This window comes from Brassica napus, chromosome A3, assembly GCF_020379485.1.
Source record: "Brassica napus cultivar Da-Ae chromosome A3, Da-Ae, whole genome shotgun sequence".
NCBI lineage: Eukaryota > Viridiplantae > Streptophyta > Magnoliopsida > Brassicales > Brassicaceae > Brassica > Brassica napus.
This window is the reverse complement of record NC_063436.1, coordinates 21,005,243-21,023,385: the sequence shown is the minus strand read 5'-3', so window position 1 is coordinate 21,023,385 and position 18,143 is coordinate 21,005,243. Positions and strand designations below refer to the sequence as shown.

Sequence of the window (18,143 nt, the reverse complement as noted above, 5' to 3'; positions counted from 1 at the left end):
CATCCCTATTTTCTGTGATCGAAAAATGAATGTACGTATTCGCTCTAGTTCATGCAACACGTAGCTATGCCACAAACGAGAAAACGTTAAAACTCCACGTCCCTTCCTTAGCCTTCCTCCATGCAAAAAGAAGTGGTCGTGGTTCTTTATTAGCCAAATATCCAAACAAGAAAACAAGAGTATGTCATTAATGAGGATATTGTAGCGCCACAGATATATTATTCATCCGTGTCTGCTCCTCTGAGGGGTCTTTGATTAGTTTTATATCCTTCATGGCTTCTCCTCCACCACATACTCTCTCTATATAGTTCGTCACTTCCGATACTCACTAAAGAAATTTTATCTCCCACTTTACCCCGTCTAACAAACACACACATTGTCTCGAGAAAATAAAACAAGTTCAAGAAAATGGATCCTTGGTCGTGGATATGCGAGCTTCCGGAGTCCCACGACTTTGCCGAGTCTGACACACACGCAGTGTTTCAGCTCGCAGAAGACTTGACTCATTCAATCCAACTTAGGGTTGAAAGAGCTTCTAGCTCTGACCTAGAATCTCTGTCTCTAACTTTCAAAGTGGTCGTAGAGGGTTTTAGCCATCTTAAATCATCGACCATATGGGTCTCCGACACGTGTGCCTTGTCGTCGGAGAAACCATTCCTCCCTCTAGTTCTCCAGCTCCTTCAAGAACTAATCTCCTACTCTCCTACCACAGGCGAAAGCACGTGCACAAAGTCTGAGCCTCTTGAAATCAAATCGGGTCCGGTTAGCTGGGTCATGGACTCTCACTCTCCGGAATCCTTCTCGTCAGTCTTTAATCTAATCCTCCTCACGCGTCTTTTCTGGCTATGTGTGTTCGACGCGCCTAGCGAAGTTGGCTCTTTCTTCTTCCAACACTTACTAGGCCCCCACGTGAAATCGCTGACGTGTCAACATGCGCCTGTGTTGAGAACGTTTCTCGCCTCACTCGGTGTAGACGCCGAGCTGTGCATCGTACGCGCTGCAAGTTACGCCTTGTCCAAATGGATGATCTCCAAGGAAGTGGGACTTGGGAATCTCGGCTTGAAACAGATCACAAGCCCCCTGCCACATCAATCATTGGGCTTTTCCTATGCAACAGAAGCCCATGGGCTGTGGAGCTTGAAAGGCTATTTCCCGATCTTGTCGATGAACCTCACAAATAATAACAGCTCTAGTGAGATGCATAACAACAAGATCATCAAGTTCCCGTTCGTAGAGCCCAAAGAAGCTGTCCTACGCTACGCTTTGTCACACCAACATGCCGAAGTAATCGTGCAGTTTGAATACTCTGTCACGTTCCACGAGAACTACATAAAAGTGAACGCACGCGTCGACAACATACGCGTCCACGTATCGAAGCTAGGGTTTCACAAGGGAAGAGGGATGGAGAATCAGATAGCAGAATGTTACTCAGACGAGAAGTACTTCCCGTCGCGGGTACAGGTCTGGGTGGGGCCGGAAGTCGGGTCCAACCACGTGTCCGGACTAAGCCTAGGACGGTCGACGAAGAACGAGGAGAGAGAAGTCGAGGTAATGAGAGTCCTAAAGGGAAATTTCGGGAAAGGGAAAGTGGCTCCGAGAGTGAAGGCAAGAGCAAGAATCTCAACCAGGAGAAAGATTAAGGATTGGAGAATCGAGCAGGAGTGTGAAGGAAACGCTGCTGTTTTCGATGCGGTGTTGTATGATAGAGAGAGCGGCCAAGAAGTGATGACGGTGAAGCCGAACCAAGAGGGTATGAAGAATGTTTTTACCAAGAGCGGAGGGATGGTTTTTGGAAGGGATGAGTATGGAGATGGTGCTGAATGGAGAGTTGGGAGAGAGATGGAAGGAAGTGTGTTGAAATGGAGAATGGGTGGTAAAATTTGGCTAACATATTGGCCAAACAAGTTGTGCACTTCGTTTTATGAGACTAGATGTGTGGAGTGGTGTGATGAGGTCGATTTGCCTTTGGTTCCCACTTCCTAATTAGACGTGCGCAAACAACACTTAAATGAGAAAGTCCAAGTAGAAAGATAAATGAAACTGGGTGAATGTGTTTGTAAATATTAATTACACCTTAAGCTAGTTGTATTAGTATCTCAAATCAAATGTTTGTATTCGTATTAATTGCGGCATGTCCAGACGCAAATATGGTTACTAGTACTACATATAGCTCCGGTAATAATTAATAGCTAAACTAGGGACTTTTATTTTATTGGTTCCATAATCACCTCTACTTTGAGTAATATAATAATAATATGTTGAAAAAAATTAATAGCTAAACTAAGTCACAATATATATTTTTCACAGATTAGTTATGAAAAGATATTTGAGGGTAAGTGTTCGGCAAGAAACTATTAGTGTTAGTTTATATATAGATATAACATTAGGGGAAACGACCCATATCATATTTTTCTTTTGTATATCAATTTTCTCATTATGTGGTGGCTATATCTCTCCAGCTTGGAAACTCTGTAGTTATTCTAAATAGACGGTCAGGATCCACTAACAAATTAAGGAACTTTTTTTCCCCGATGGACTCGAAAATCAAAGTGTATTTATAAAAGAAAGAGTCCAAGCAACAAAAATGGTAAAATACTATCTCAAAAGTTAATCTTTTATGATGTGCTTTGAAGTTAAAACATCACAAAAGCTTTTGACATTGTCCAATAAGATTTTATTATTGGAAACTCTACAAGAGACTTCCTCACCTTTTCAAATTAGATCAGATGTTCTATTTCTCAGCTTTCTTGATGTGTTAAATTTAATAGAAAAATGGAGAGATTTTTACAAGTTCAGTCTTCATTTATATTTTTATTATCATTTATTTGTTCTTTCATCATCTCAAAAACATCAAATCTCGTAAATTTTGGGTTTCATATCAAATGTGAGGGTTTATGTTGAACATATATTTGTTTTTAACTCTGATTTATTAGATTTGGAAAAACAAATAAATGATATGAAAATCTCTCCATTTGATATAACATTTGATGACTCTAATAAGCGACAATACTATTTGGCTTATGAGGATTTACGTTTAACTGCATCGGGACCAGAGCCGTTCTATGAAGATCCACGTTTGGGTTTACTTGCACCATATGTTGAAAATCTTTTGTAAGTCTTTCCTCCGCAACCTGCATAATTGTTTAATAAATTGATTTCTCCGAGAATTGAAACATAAACCTATTATTGTAGAAACATTAATGAACTCTTAGTCAAATCACTGGATTAAAAAGACTTCAACGTAGCATATATCTGTTTTGCTAATGATTTGTCTTTACAGATAGTGCATCCACTTCTCTAAAACAATTTGTTGAGGTTTTACGAAAAATAAATGAAGTTGAAAAGTTTAGCAATTATTATGAGGAAATTTGCATTATATATAGCTGGGAAACTCAATATGGTTTCAAGAGGCTGGGCTGCACTCATATTCTTATATACTAACCACCTGAAGAACCTAGAACGATGGTATATATGTAATACTAACGATTAAATGCAATTCCTCAATAATATTTTTAATAAAAATCTTTCGAAAAAATCTTATCAAATTTTTTTAAATCAGGTTTATGCGACAAACACGTGTGTGTGTGTGTTTTACCACTAACCAATTCTTAATCTATCTAAATTTTGTTTTCAAGAATTTCAATAATATAATATGCTACTTGATTATTGTTTTTCACTACAACTTACTCTTTTTATCGAAATAAAATTATCTTTATCAGAAAGCTTTTTTAATGTGGCTATCTGTTTAAATACACGCTAAACTATTATAAATTTTAATTTTTTATTTATAAGACACATTATAAACTATGATTTTTATTTAACATGCACATGTTTTATCATATCTATATCGACTTTTATAATAACGAATATGGAAAGAAATTTTCACAAGAAAAAAAAAGAAGAAATTTTCACCACGAGATGGTGTACAAATATAGACCCAAACTTCTATGTGTTGAAAGACTTTTGTTACAACTTACAACACACGGTTACAAGTTTTAAAAACAGAAATGTTACTTGAATATGTGTTGTATAAGCTAAAAATGATAATATGACCAGTTAATTACTATAACTCACAGAAAATAGTTGCTTAGGTGGCCAGGGCTTAACACACCTAAAATTCTATGTATTGAAATAGACTTTTGTTACAACTTATAACACATGATTACAAGTTTTAAAAACAAAAATGTTACATGAATGTGTTGTATAAGCTAAAAATGATAATATGACAGTTAGTTACTTTAACTCACAGAAAAGAGTTGCCTAGGTGGCCAGTGCTTTTAACACACCTAAATGTTTGAAAAATCAATCGATATATTTTCTTAATTAAGAAAAAGAAATTAAAAAACAACGAATTAACTTCTCAAAAATTACTGGCTTCCAGAATCTGGTAAAAACTTTTTACTATATAAATCATCTCGATCTATCCAAATTTTTTACTAAATCATCTTTGCTTCACAACACAATAAACAAAACTAAACACTTTGAATTACACATTCACGGTACTTATGGCAGCTCAAGTGTTAAATAAAACTTATAGGGCATTCATGATTTTAACTTTATTTACAATGATTTGTTCGATACAAGTTTCTGATTCAATGCCAAGAGATGTGTGTATAAAAGATTGTGTCATAAATCAATGCATGAAAGCATCAAAAAAAGCAACTCCAGCAATTTGTGACAACCCGTGCAAGATCATTTGTGATCCAATGAATAATGAGCGATATGTTACCCCTAGTCAAGGTTATCGAAATCCTGTAAAAAGGTTTTGTGAAACATTTACTTGGATATGTCAGTAACTGGGAAAATATTTCTACAACAAAACTGGAAAACTAAGCGTGTAATTTTTGTAATGTATATTTATTATATGTTGTATTATTTGAGCGTGTGATTTGTTTTTGATGCATAAGTTATATATTTATATTTGTACCATATGGTATTAATATTTTATATACCTATTTTTCAATAATATTTCGTGTACCTACATTCATATTTTATAAAACAAAAAAAATGTTTAACAATGTAAATCATGATAAAATTAATACATAAATATCAGATTGAAACTCTGACCTTTAGATGTCTCATTCCAAAAGATTATAATGAGATTTGCCAAAAATGACTCAAAACTTAAATTTGAATGCAAATAAATAATTTAAATTTGATCATATGCAAAAGTAACAGAAATGATAGTAAAATTACAATTATCTCTTATGTCCAAACTAGAAAAAATATTATTACGATTAAAACCCTATAAAGTCTTCTCTAAACAACTCTCCCATAAAGCTTTTTGAAAAATCTACTCATCCCGAAAAGATTTCTCGAGAAGTGTATTTTAATCTTAAAATCAATTTATAAAATTTAAAAAAAATATTTTTTTGAACATAAATCAAAATCACGTAAATATAAACAATTCTAAATTTTAAATTGAAATTTAATAAAATTGAATTGTTTTCGACATAGATGAGTGAATATAAATTATAAGTCATGAATTTAACTGGTTAGGATTTGGTAACATATGTTCAAGTAATGTTAGTATTTTTTAAATTTGGAATCTTAAATAGTTTTTTTTTAAATAAAAAATTGACATTTACGTGTTTAGTTTTGTATATATTAAACACTTTATAAGTTAATGTTATGTTTAATGATGTGTTTATTTCTATCTAGTTAAAATATTTGATTAAACGATTAAAGGTAGAAGACTTCTTAAAAAGTATGCTAAATGCATACTTCTTTATAAGTCTTCTTCACATGTAAAGAAAATTTAAGGTTATGAAACTTTTTGAGAAGTCTACTAAACTGTAATCACTAGCAGATTTTTTAAGAAGACTTATACAACGAAATTTCTTAGGCTCCGACTGGTGACCTTTTCAGGAAGATGAGGAACGAATAGGAAATGAACGTATGAGAATAAAATTGCAGGAATGAAAAGAATGTTTGTTCCTTATCAAATTAACACGAGGAACGAATAGGAAAGGAACATATGAGAATAAAATTGCATGAATAAAAAGAAATGTTTGTTCCTTATCAAATTTAATAAGGAATGCTTTTGTTCTGTATTTCTCTACAAAAAAGGAATGGGGAGGAACAAGAAGGAAAAACTATTCCTTGTGAATGGTGATTTTTTTTGGGGAACGATAAGGAATTCAGTGTTCCCTTTCGTTCATTGGTCATCATTCCAAGCCTTAATTTGATTGGAATTTTGTCTCTTTATATAAAAAAAAACTCATATCCTTTTTTTTCAAATGGCTATAACAAAAATGTAATATTTCTCCTTTTAAAACTCTTCAATCTATTTAAATTGAAGATACCAAACTTTTTATCAACTTGAATATGTGTTGTATAAGCTAAAAATGATAATATGACCAGTTAATTACTATAACTCACAGAAAATAGTTGCTTAGGTGGCCAGGGCTTAACACACCTACACTTCTATGTATTGAAATAGACTTTTGTTACAACTTACAACACATGATTACAAGTTAAAAAAAAAATGTTACTTAAATATGTGTTGTATAAGCTAAAAATGATAATATGACAGTTAGTTACTTTAACTCACAGAAAATAGTTGCCTAGGTGGCCAGTGCTTTTAACACACCTAAATGTTTGAAAAATCAATCGATATATTTTCTTAATTAAGAAAAAGAAATTAAAAAACAACGAATTGACTTCCCAAAAATTACTGGCTTCAAGAATCTGGTAAAAACTTTTTACTATATAAATCATCTCGATCTATCCAATTTTTTTACTAAATCATCTTTGCTTCACAACACAATAAACAAAACTAAACACTTTGAATTACACATTCACGGTACTTATGGCAGCTCAAGTGTTAAATAAAACTTATAGGGCATTCATGATTTTAACTTTATTTACAATGATTTGTTCGATACAATTTTCTGATTCAATGCCAAGAGATGTGTGTATAAAAGATTGTGTCATAAATCAATGCATGAAAGCATCAAAAAAAGCAACTCCAGCAATTTGTGACAACCCGTGCAAGATCATTTGCGATCCAATGAATAATGAGCGATATGTTACCCCTAGTCAAGGTTATCGAAATCCTGTAAAAAGGTTTTGTGAAACATTTACTTGGATATGTCAGTAACTGGGAAAATATTTCTACAACAAAACTGGAAAACTAAGCGTGTAATTTTTTTAATGTATATTTATATGTTGTATTATTTGAGCGTGTGATTTGTTTTTGATGCATAAGTTATATATTTATATTTGTACCATTTGATATTAATATTTTATATACCTATTTTACAATAATATTTCGTGTACCTACATTCATATTTTATAAAACAAAAAAATATTTAACAATGTAAATCATGATAAAATTAATACAAAAAATATATTTAACTATTCCTTGTGAATGGTGATTTTTTTTTAAACGATATGGAATTCAGTGTTCACTTTCGTTCATTGGTCACCATTCAAAACCTTAATTTGATTGGAATTTTGTCTCTTTATATAAGAAAATAAACTCATTTCCTATTTTTTTTTCAAATGGCTATAACAAAAATGTAATATTTCTCCTTTTAAAACTCTTCAATCTATTTAAACTTGAAGACACCAAACTTTATATCAACTTTTCCTCGTTTTGTCTCATGTATTTCTTACCACTTATCTTACTTTTGTATGTTTCTGAATGTTAGATTCAAATAAAACAATAGATCCAACCTAATGAGATTTTATAAAAATAATTTTATTTTATAATAAAAAATAATTTTAATAATTAGATTAAACATAAATATTGTTAATTTATTATTATACGTTTATTGTATTTGATAGTCAACCAACTATACGTATTTCACCAATTTCTAACTCTTATACCAGTTTTCCAAATCGATTAATAACATTTAAACCTGTAAACCATCCACGTTCATAGCTTTCTAGCCCCGCATTACAACTGCTGGGGGCTACACCACCACCAAGTAAGTCAGACACTAACTAACTCCTCGCTCAAAGCCTCAAACACAATCACATCTCCCGTCTTACTCTTTTGGGCTATGTCACTTATCTTAATGGGCCTTAGACTTTAGTGATTAAACTTGGGCTACAAAATGAAAAATGAAAATTTCTACTTTCTCCCCTCTCTCGTAAACCCTAGCAAAAAAAAATCAGTGAGATTCACATTTTCTCCATACAGTCACCAAAAATGGCTTGGCGCAATGCACGATCCGCTGCCCGTTCCTTCGCCGCCGCCACCGCAAGAGCACCGTCTCTCCGTACCCCTACGACGGCGCTTCCTCGCCTCCGCCCTTCCCCATCCTCTTCACCTGGCCGTCGCTTCTCCTTTTCATCTCCTTCCAGGTTTGACCTAGCTCCCTCCTGATTCGCTTCATCGCCTTATAGATTCTAAGAATTGCATCAACATTTTTTGTCTTCTGATTCGTTTCAGGAATCTAGGAGCGCTTGGTTGCACGCAGTCTTTCTTGCCTCTGTACAGTGTTGTGGCTGCCTCTCAGCTCACCTCTCATCTCAATGTTAATTTGCGTGCTTTCTGCGAGCTGCCAAACGGTACCTTCCGACGCACTTGTCAAGATCGCTAATTGTCCTCTTTGTGAGTTGTTGTTTTTTTCTGAATGTCTTTAATTTTCACAACACTGTGGAGCTTCTTGATGTCCTTACTCGACCTCTTTTAGTTAGATTTGTCTTGGAATTGAAGAGTAGACTCTGTTTCAATTGACTTGAAATAATTTGCATACTTCTTGACTTTAATCCTAATTGAATTTGGTTTATTGCAACAACTTCTTGTGTTTTTGTTTGATTGTTCTCTGAGTTGTTTTGTTATTTTTGAACAATCAGTCTTTGGTTATCATACTGAAAAGGTTATATTCTGTGAAACCAATACCGAGAATATATGCTGGCGAAGAATAATTGGATGTTGGGAATGTCTGCCCTTAAGGTCTATCTGTGTTTTAAAAGGCGATCGCCTTTTGCGCCAAGGCGCAAGGCGCACTGTGGCGATGGTCCCAGCGCCTCAGTCCTCTAAGGCGAGCCCTAGTTCCTCAAGGCGCTCGCCATGGTGCGTCATTGGCTTAAATATAAGCGCCTTGGTTCAAAGGCGCGCGTTTCCGTTAAAACACTACTTTGACGGAACCCTTAAAACATCTTGGAACTCTATCACTACTTTCTCGACCATTTAAATATCCTTAAAACATAATGCTTAGATCTTCAGAGTTTTAGGTTTTGTTGGATTTGATCAATTGAATTTTGTTTTTTTTAGTTTCAAGTTCTTTGTTTTGGTGTTTTGGGGTTTATATATGTGTACATAGCTGACTATATTAGTGTGCATGACTAACTTGTTGCTGACTATATTAGTGTGTATAAATAAGACAGTTTGGTATAGCTGACTGTACTAGTGTTATATACGAGTCTACTCTATGACTATCCTCTGTATGTAACCATATAAATAGTTACACGTCTGTAGCTAACACATACACTTCTAAGTTCTAACCTAAGAACATCTGTCAATGCATATATAAGTTCTCTAAAGCTGTATATAACTAAACCACGTTTGAAAGCATTCTAACCATAAGGCGAGCGCCTTGTAGCGCCATGGCGCATGGCTCCAACCTCCTCGCCTTAGAGCGCCATGCGCCATTTAAAACACAGAGGTCTATGAATATGATCTCAGGGTCTTATTCCTGATTTGTAAAGTTGTCTTGTAACTTGTAACAGGTACTTGAAGAGGCAGAGGAGAGAGGAGCCTGTAATGCAACAGTGCATGCATCAGTTACTTTGAAGGGGTGTGAGAGATCCAAAGATTGGGTTACCTCAGAAAAACTTAAATCATTCTGTTACTTTTGTTTAGAAGAGTTCAGTTCCATATTATCTGGGATCCCTTTGATTTTTAATAGCTGTAGCGCTTTTTCGTTTGCTTGGCGCAATATTTTCTCTCTCCGAAAACTTTACGTTTTGTTTTGTTTTGTTTTGGAAAGATGAATAAAGTTCTGAAACTACTTGGCATTGTTTAGCAAGTGTATTGGATTACAACTAAAATCAGTGTTGTTCGGACCTAATTCAATATTTGATATGCTGAGTATATTATCCAATTCATAGGTAGTGTGAAGTATTTAGTGATGAAAATAGTGTCTACAAATGTTAAAAAGAAAATAAACTGAAAATTGCCCGTACTAAAATATTTTCTCAATAACTGAAAATCAAATAACCAAAGTAAATATCGTTAAAATCATGAAATAAATATTCACTCAGTGATGTATAAAAGCTAAATACGCAAACCACCTAATTTAATTATAGCACTCCAACCATGAAAGTCTAACATTTACTTGAACAAATGAAAGTCTAACATTTACTTGAACAGGCATGGTGTTTGAGTAGCAGTGCATTGTTTTTTATGCGGTGCACTAAGATATATAAAAAAACAATGTACTGCTAATACCAGTACTGCTTTACACATGTGCTGGAAGTGGTTTTGTACTAGATCCTTCATTTTTTCTGTAATTTTTATTAAAGAACTAGGATTTTGTTTGTTAAAAAACATACATAATTAAGGCTTTAATTTTGGATTTATAAAAATATAATAACAATATTGAAATTTTTTTTGGAGCACAGGACCCATTAGTGAATAAGCCGGCCCTGGCTAATACATAGCTATTTTTTGCATTTTTTATTCGCCAAATATTTTTCTCGTATTGATCAGCATTACCACTAATGATGATCTTGATCAATTTTGCAGTTTTACTTGTGACATTAACAAATATTGACACCAAGGAAAATCACCTAATAAACTTTTTCTAGAACTATTTAAAACTAAACAAGAAACTTTGCTGAATAATGCATTGATATTGTTTTGGAATGGTTTGGTAAGGAAACAGTCAGAAGATTCATATTTAAAGACAAGTAGTAAGATTATTATTTGAACAAATTTAAACTCAAAGATACTAGCTAGGAAATTGTCGATATTAATGATTATGATGATATGATCAACTTCATAGAAGTGAAGAGTATGTTTTCGTGGAAAACTATACTCCCTCCATTTTATTTTATATGTCGTTTTGAGTTTATGTACATGAATTAAAAAATAATTAATTTTATATATTTTTTATGTACAAAACACACAGTTATTTATACATCTAATAATATTTCAACCACTAAAATAGTAAATTAATGAATAAAATTAGTAATAAACTTTGTATTGGAAATCAAAAACAACTATTTATTTTCTACAACGATAATAATATATGTATACATCTGCTTTGACTATCTGATAGTTGTTGAAAGATGTGCCATTTTGGAGTTCAAAACAAACAGATAACTGAGTTGTAGAGCGAACAAAAGAGTATGTGTGACTCATGTGCGGAAACCGCGTGGAAATAATTCTTAAGGAGACAATCTCGTTGTTTGTTTCTGTTCCTTTTACATCTGTCACCAGCCTGTTTCCATCAAAATTTAATGCAAAGAGTGTCACATTTATGTTTGAGACTATAACAATTGAATGATCCAAATTCTTGCGACAGCTGCATCTGTATATTTATGACTAAAACTCAAAATACTTATTTGTTGAAAAAACATAACGTAGTTTTACATAACTAAATTTATTGTAAAGCTTCGTGCATTTTTACAAAATATGTATATTCCTTAAATGTTAGTTCAAAATTTTCGCACATATTAAAAAATACTCCATTTACTAAATTTTGATTATTAATGCATGGTTTTTTGTAATTAATTATTTTCAACAATTTTTGGCCAATCAAATTTCAATAAATACAATTTGTTTAAGTTTGCAATTTACTAATAAATAATACATTAAAAAGCAAAAAATATTTAATTTTGAAATATTTGTTTAAAAACGTGGATTTTTGAAACGGTGAGTATATTTTATCAACAACATATTGCATCTCAAGTTTGATCAATATCATATCGTTGTGGGCAACATCACCTGGCTCTCGACCAGTCAGTGCTACACGAGAGAATACAATTCCTCTCTTTCTAATTTCCTTCGATGGTGCGTCTGCATGAGAATTAGACATCTTGGGTATGTGTGATACTAAAGATGGACGATCCCAATGGATGGAAAGAAGTCAATTTTGATGCAAAAGCTGGTTAATCTCTTAGATTTTCCACCATATATGTCAAGTCTGCGCAATATGTCTCACATCACCTAAAATTGACCTTTCATCTCAACAAGAAGGGGCGATAGGCACCTGCGGCATACTTGCATCCCGAACACTTTCACGCTGAATGGTTTCTATGACTCCATTCTAGTCCACTAACAAAACTATGATCAATTTATGATGCGTCGATTTGGCAAGTCGGTATTTAGGGTATTTAAGAAAAAACCGGTAACTAATAATACCAAATTATGAGAGCTAAAACTTGCAATCAACCATTTTATAGAAAAAGTATTAAATTTAGAAAAATTGAAATCATCTTTATTCTAAGATATTTTGTTTAAACTTGACTTAATAATAACAATGAATATGGAAAATACGAAAGAGCAAAATCAAAGATATTACAGTTTGAAAATCAATGATTTTTACTTGTCCTTGTTTTGAGGATCTAACTTGGTTGAGCAAAGGTTTAACCGCGAGTGACTTTAGTTTTGGATGTTATCCACTCGATCTAGAATTTACGACTTCCAGCTATAAAGTAACCTTTTGACGGAATAATTGGACTTTGTCGATTGGTTACGTAAATATTATCAATTCAGTTCATCTCGATTGAGCTTTGATGAATTAGATTTGCGTGCTAAACCATTCTCTCCAAACAACTAGTGTTGAAAACCCATCTCATATATCTTAGGGACCATGACTCGAGTCTTTTTACTCTGATTTAAATTACTTCAACCATTGTGTATACGTCTATGAATACCCGTACTACTTAAAAGCTCCGAAGATTAGTCTGAGTTTCGTCCAAAACCCCCAATTATTATTAACTATTGAGAAAAATATACAAGAACCATGTGTATTTCTTTCAATTTTTCGTCAGGCTGAAATATTTCTTTATAATTCTTTATTATGAAAATCGTATAAATTTAAAATAATGGAAAATTTAGTTTTATTTATATATATATAAACGCCAAAGCTGGTTTTCCTTCATTTAATAAAAATATTAACAGGAATATATAATACTACGATCCTATAAAATATAGAAGTTGGTAGCTGCGCCTATAAAAGGCCAACAGAGAGACCACAAGAAGAATAGAAACTTGATTTTTGCTAATCATCCTCGGGCAGTTAAAGAAAACCAGAGAAAAGAAACATGAGGATAATTGTCTCCATATTGTTTGTTGCCTCACTTCTTCTAATCACTTCATCCCTTGCTTCGGCTACTATCTCAGGTTTGTGAATCTGTTCAAGAGTCTTCCCTGTTTCTTTCTTGATCACATAATTAATTATGATATACTTGGTCTAACTGATTTAGGTCATAATTGTTTGTTGATACTTATTGGTTATAACTTATATTTCTTATTGGTTAAAACTATAAGATCAAAACCACTAAAGGTATATTTATACATGTAAGAAAAAAATCGGAATGAATAAATTATGGTGATGAAGGTGGCGGTGGCGCCGCGGCTCCTGCGCCGGAAATCAAAGTGGGACCAGAATTAGATAAGTGGTGTGGAGGGAAGTGTGTAGTGAGATGCAAAGATGCAGGGATGAATGATAGATGTTTGAAGTATTGTGGAATATGTTGCAAAGAGTGCAAGTGTGTTCCTTCAGGAACTTATGGGAACAAGCATGAGTGTCCTTGCTACCGTGACAAGCTCAGCAGCAAAAAGACTCCCAAGTGTCCTTGATTCTCCCGTGACAAGTTCTGCAGCTATGTGCGATCCAACCAAATTTAAATAAATAAAAAGAAAGATCCGGTGAACTTAATAGAAAAGGATCTTTTGCTTATGAGTTTTTCGCTTCTTTTTAAGGTGTTAACTGGGTTCTAGTTATTATGATGTGGAATTATAAACTTAAAAAAATTCAAAATATTTATTACCCCACAAAAGAATAGTGATTACTTCGTCCGTTTCAAAAAATTACATATTCTAAAAAAAACATTTATTTTTATATTTTCAATGCATTTTTTGTCAAATAGTAATGAAAAATTATGAATTTGAAGTTTTATTGGTTTAGAAATATGAAGAAAATAAAATTACAAAAAACTATACATTAATAACTAAGTTTTATTATGTTTTATTAATAAGCATAAAAATTCTAAAACATTTATCATTCTGAAATGAGGAAGTATTATTTTCACCATTTTTAAAATATTAGTAAATCAAGGTAAATAAAACAAGTTAAAAAATACTTGCTTGAAAAACATATATAATCATTGCAAATTGTGCAAAAGGCAATAAAGTAATATTTCTCAACATATAATCAATAAATACATTTCACGAGACAGGCTTAATCAATATAACCCATGTTCCAAAAAGTCGTTAACTCGGCCGTCCGGCCAGTGGTTATGCGTACGGCGATGTTTGGCCGTGGTGAATTAACCTTAATCGATCAACAAATCCAAAAATACTTAAACTTCGTTTGAGTTTATGTTAAAAATCAGTTTGTTTTAGTTGAATCTACAAAGGATATAAATAACTGAGTAAAAGATGTCGAAAACAAGTCAAATCAGTGAAAAGAAATTGGTAGTTTTATCAGGCAAGAACCTTAGAAAATTGGTAGTAAAAAGAAAAGAGACAATGATAAAACTACGTTCTTGCCTTTCAATAAAGGAAAAAATATTAAACATACCCAAATTGCAACGTTTAGAACTCAGGTCTTAACAATCAGAAAATCATTCCCTTAGAGAATGAGTATTTACTACCCCTATCTATACGTAAAAAAAACTTAAAACTGCTCTCCAATTTAATCTTTGAATATTAATTCTCGAGTTAATGTTAAGACTAGCAGTCCCATTCACCCCTAAAATATTCCGAGATATAACCAAGTGAATCGATAAACTATTTCTTTATATAATTTTGAAAATCCAAATTTGTATTGTACGAAAGAGCATTTTCAATCCAACTTCAAATCCTTAAATTTTGAAGTTTTGTACTCTTTCCGTTTTTTTAATATAAGTCGTTTTACAGCTATGCACATAGATTAAGAAAATCATTAATTTCTTATATTTTCTAAACAAAAACATTATTAATTATTTACCTAACCATAATTCAACCAATAGAAAAATAGAAGATATATTATAATTAGTCAGACAACACTAATTATTAATAAATTTTACATAGAAAACCGAAAACGACATATAATTTGGAATAAAAAAGTTTAAATAAAACAACTTATATTAAAAAAACGGAGGGAGTATCATTCCAATACAATCTCAAATCTTCGAATTTTGAGGTTGTCAATAGTGAAACTTCAAAACTATCTTATATTTTTTTTGGTCATTATAGTTATTTATTTCATAAATATTAATAATTTTTGTTAATATCAAAAATTATAATGCAAATAAATAAAATTTTATAATTTTTTTTTTGAAGATAATAGTTAGAGTAACCAATCTTTAAATCCTCATTTTGAAGTGTTTGGTCAATAATTATGATTGAGTTGCGACAACTTTTAGGTGGTTTTAAAAGACGGACCATCGTGTTAGGCCTATCACGTGCTTCAACTACTTAATTGTCTACGTTACATTTTTTCCAATTATATTTTCTAGGCAAAATGACACATGTAGTTTAATAGGTTTATAAGGAGTGTATTACATTTATACACATTTGACAACAAAATAAACATTTTGAATTACTCACAGACTTTTACCACTGCAAAATAGGCAAATCCTAGATTGTTTGTCACATTCCTTTTGTAAATTTCAATATGTTTCATTGATGTATTCCTTCTTGTCCGCTAAATTTACGCAAACTATTAAAATAGGGAAAATACATTGATTTGGGTGGCACTTATCTCGTAACTAGGATCTTTTTTTTTGTTTTTTGGACGCTTCAGGTGTTCTGCTTGTTTCATTTTAAGATCACATACCCTTACTTAGGGGTGGGCGTTCGGGTACCCGTTCGGGTTCGGATCGGGTATTTCGGATTTTCGGGTATTTCGGTATAGAGGTGTAGAACCCGTTCGGATATTTCTGTATTTCGGGTCGGGTTCGGGTATTTTTAGTTCGGATTCGGTTATTTTGGATCGGGTTCGGATATTTAGATTTTGAAAAAAAAAAAAAATTCATTTCTCAAGTTTCTTGTATTTAAAAATATAACTTTCAGTTAACTAAGTTTTTATTTATAATAGATTGAAGGGTTAATAGATTTGGACATAACATTTTAAAACTAAAAAGACATTAATTTAGTTATTTTTTAAAAAAAATTTAGATGTAACTTTTTGTTAATTTTTGAAATAAAAAACTTGACATGTATTTTTTAAGTGAGTAGCAAATCATTTTTTCCGTAATTGTATGTACATCATATGAACTTAAAGTATGAATAGTATCAATATAAATATTTTATATAAAATGAGAGATGTAAACTAGAAATATAAGGTTAATTATACATATGTTCGGTTATCTTCGGATATCCATTCGGGTTCGGGTATTACCCGTTCGGATTCGGGTATCCAATCTCTCCTTATTCAATACCCGTTCGGGTATTTTGCTACTTCGGTTCGGATTTCGGTTCGGGTTTTTCGGATCGGGTTCGGGTGCCACTTCGGATATCGGGTAAAGTGCCCACCCCTACCCTTACTGATTGATTTTCTTGTTATTCATCCTTCTTTTTTCTCTATTTCAGATGAGATTGACGAGTAGATGATATTTGAATGGATTGATTCTAATTCTCTATCTGCCAAAAATGTTGGTTAAACACTGTTTTTTGTAGCCAAACTCATGATCCTAAGAGAAAGGCATGACCCTCCATTGTTGAGACCTCAATATCTCTGAATTGTGTGTTTCGAATTCTATTAACACTGTTGTGAATTATACTTTGAGAGGATGGATCTAGAGGATGCATCTGAGTAGAATTATGATAAGTTTCCTGGGCTTCCAATTTAAAACCAATTGGCAATTAGTGGATTGACCCAAGTCTCTTATATATTACTCAAGTCTTTTTTATATTTCCAATGTGGGATCTTCTCTCCAATACCCTCTCTCGAGATAATGGTGCGTATAACCATTAATCTCGCAGAATCCATCATACCCTCTCCGAAATCATGCTTTATTTTCTAGCGATTTCGGCGGAACTGAACCTTCTATGTGCCATCAGCTAATGGGATGATCGGGCCACTATTCGGGCCGGAGTAATGGGTCAGGGTATTGGGCCTGCTCTGATACCAGATACTAAATACCCTAAATTCCTAATTAAAATTAAAATGAACCCTTCCGACCGGGTATAAAGGTCGTAATTAACCCTTCCAACGGAGTATTGTGTTAAACTCGCTCGACCGAGTATAAATGTCGTAAAGTTCCGAGATTTCTGGCCGATAACAGCCATCATCTCGAGGAGGGTATTAGAGATATATATTCCACATCGAAAATTCTAAGGGACATTAATTAATATATAAATGGTTATGGTCAATCTAATAATTGTCAATTGGTTTTAAGTTGGAAGCCCAAGAAACTTATCAAATTGCCTTAGGACGAAACATTCCTAGCTCTTTCTTTTCTTCTCAACTGCTGAATTAGGTATTTAACACAAGTTTCCCCTGACATAACAATGAAAAGTTTACCTTTTTCTGAAGTCTCTTTGTGATGCCTTTAGCCCTTGATCACCAGGTATCAGACCCCTAAGCTACCGGTGCCTCTTCTCACAATGGATTTTTCACCATTGAGCTTGCTGGGACGCTATCTTTACGAAACTCTTTATTCCCTTCAGTAGGTAACTTGGCAGAGCTTCATTCGTCATTGGGTCAACAGAAATTGCGATCACAAGACCTTTTTCACTACGAAGATCAGCTACAATAGCGATCTCAGTAACAGATGTAGGGTCAGATATATCTAAACAGACAGCATCTGAGACAGGGCAGGGGTAAATTGTTGGGCATCCAAATTGAGAGGCGCATCTTTCGTTGAACGGTAGCAGGGCTAGACTGTTAAGCATCCAAAACAAGTGGCATCGCAGTCGCTGGAGCATCCAAAGCAGGTCGGACTTCACCAGCCAAAGCTTCTACAGTTACATATTTATGTTTTCAACTAACTTACCAGCCAAACTCACGATGTTAGTGTTGAGTCGCTTG

At 33.2% G+C, this 18,143-nt stretch overlaps 5 protein-coding genes across 6 annotated transcripts; all 5 read left to right on the top strand.

Annotated features, from left to right (window-relative positions):
- The first annotated feature begins 225 nt into the window (after positions 1 to 225).
- Positions 226 to 2,124, top strand: LOC111214218. Its single transcript, XM_048776655.1, has one exon. The coding sequence runs from the start codon at positions 409 to 411 to the stop codon at positions 1,981 to 1,983; it is 1,575 nt and encodes a 524-aa protein (XP_048632612.1). The 5' UTR covers positions 226 to 408; the 3' UTR covers positions 1,984 to 2,124.
- A 418-nt stretch (positions 2,125 to 2,542) lies between these two features.
- LOC106442393 lies at positions 2,543 to 4,816 on the top strand. The gene has a single exon (XM_048776657.1). The coding sequence runs from the start codon at positions 4,506 to 4,508 to the stop codon at positions 4,794 to 4,796; it is 291 nt and encodes a 96-aa protein (XP_048632614.1). The 5' UTR covers positions 2,543 to 4,505; the 3' UTR covers positions 4,797 to 4,816.
- A 154-nt stretch (positions 4,817 to 4,970) lies between these two features.
- LOC106442394 lies at positions 4,971 to 7,928 on the top strand. Its single transcript, XM_048776654.1, has one exon. The coding sequence runs from the start codon at positions 6,812 to 6,814 to the stop codon at positions 7,100 to 7,102; it is 291 nt and encodes a 96-aa protein (XP_048632611.1). The 5' UTR covers positions 4,971 to 6,811; the 3' UTR covers positions 7,103 to 7,928.
- Positions 7,929 to 8,063: 135 nt separating this feature from the next.
- On the top strand, positions 8,064 to 9,974 carry BNAA03G38760D. 2 transcript variants are annotated; one of them, XM_013881236.3, is made up of 3 exons: positions 8,064 to 8,313; positions 8,402 to 8,520; positions 9,685 to 9,974. In XM_013881236.3, exons 1-3 carry the CDS (start codon positions 8,159 to 8,161, stop codon positions 9,690 to 9,692), a joined length of 282 nt encoding a protein of 93 aa, XP_013736690.1. In that variant the 5' UTR covers positions 8,064 to 8,158; the 3' UTR covers positions 9,693 to 9,974. The 2 variants fall into 2 exon arrangements, with proteins under 2 accessions (XP_013736690.1, XP_013736688.1); XM_013881234.3 differs by having other exon boundaries at positions 8,402 to 8,563.
- A 3,088-nt stretch (positions 9,975 to 13,062) lies between these two features.
- LOC106439731 (gibberellin-regulated protein 7) lies at positions 13,063 to 13,948 on the top strand. Its single transcript, XM_013881237.3, has 2 exons — positions 13,063 to 13,306; positions 13,524 to 13,948. The coding sequence occupies exons 1-2, from the start codon at positions 13,228 to 13,230 to the stop codon at positions 13,763 to 13,765; spliced, it is 321 nt and encodes a 106-aa protein (XP_013736691.1). The 5' UTR covers positions 13,063 to 13,227; the 3' UTR covers positions 13,766 to 13,948.
- The last annotated feature ends 4,195 nt before the right edge of the window (positions 13,949 to 18,143 follow it).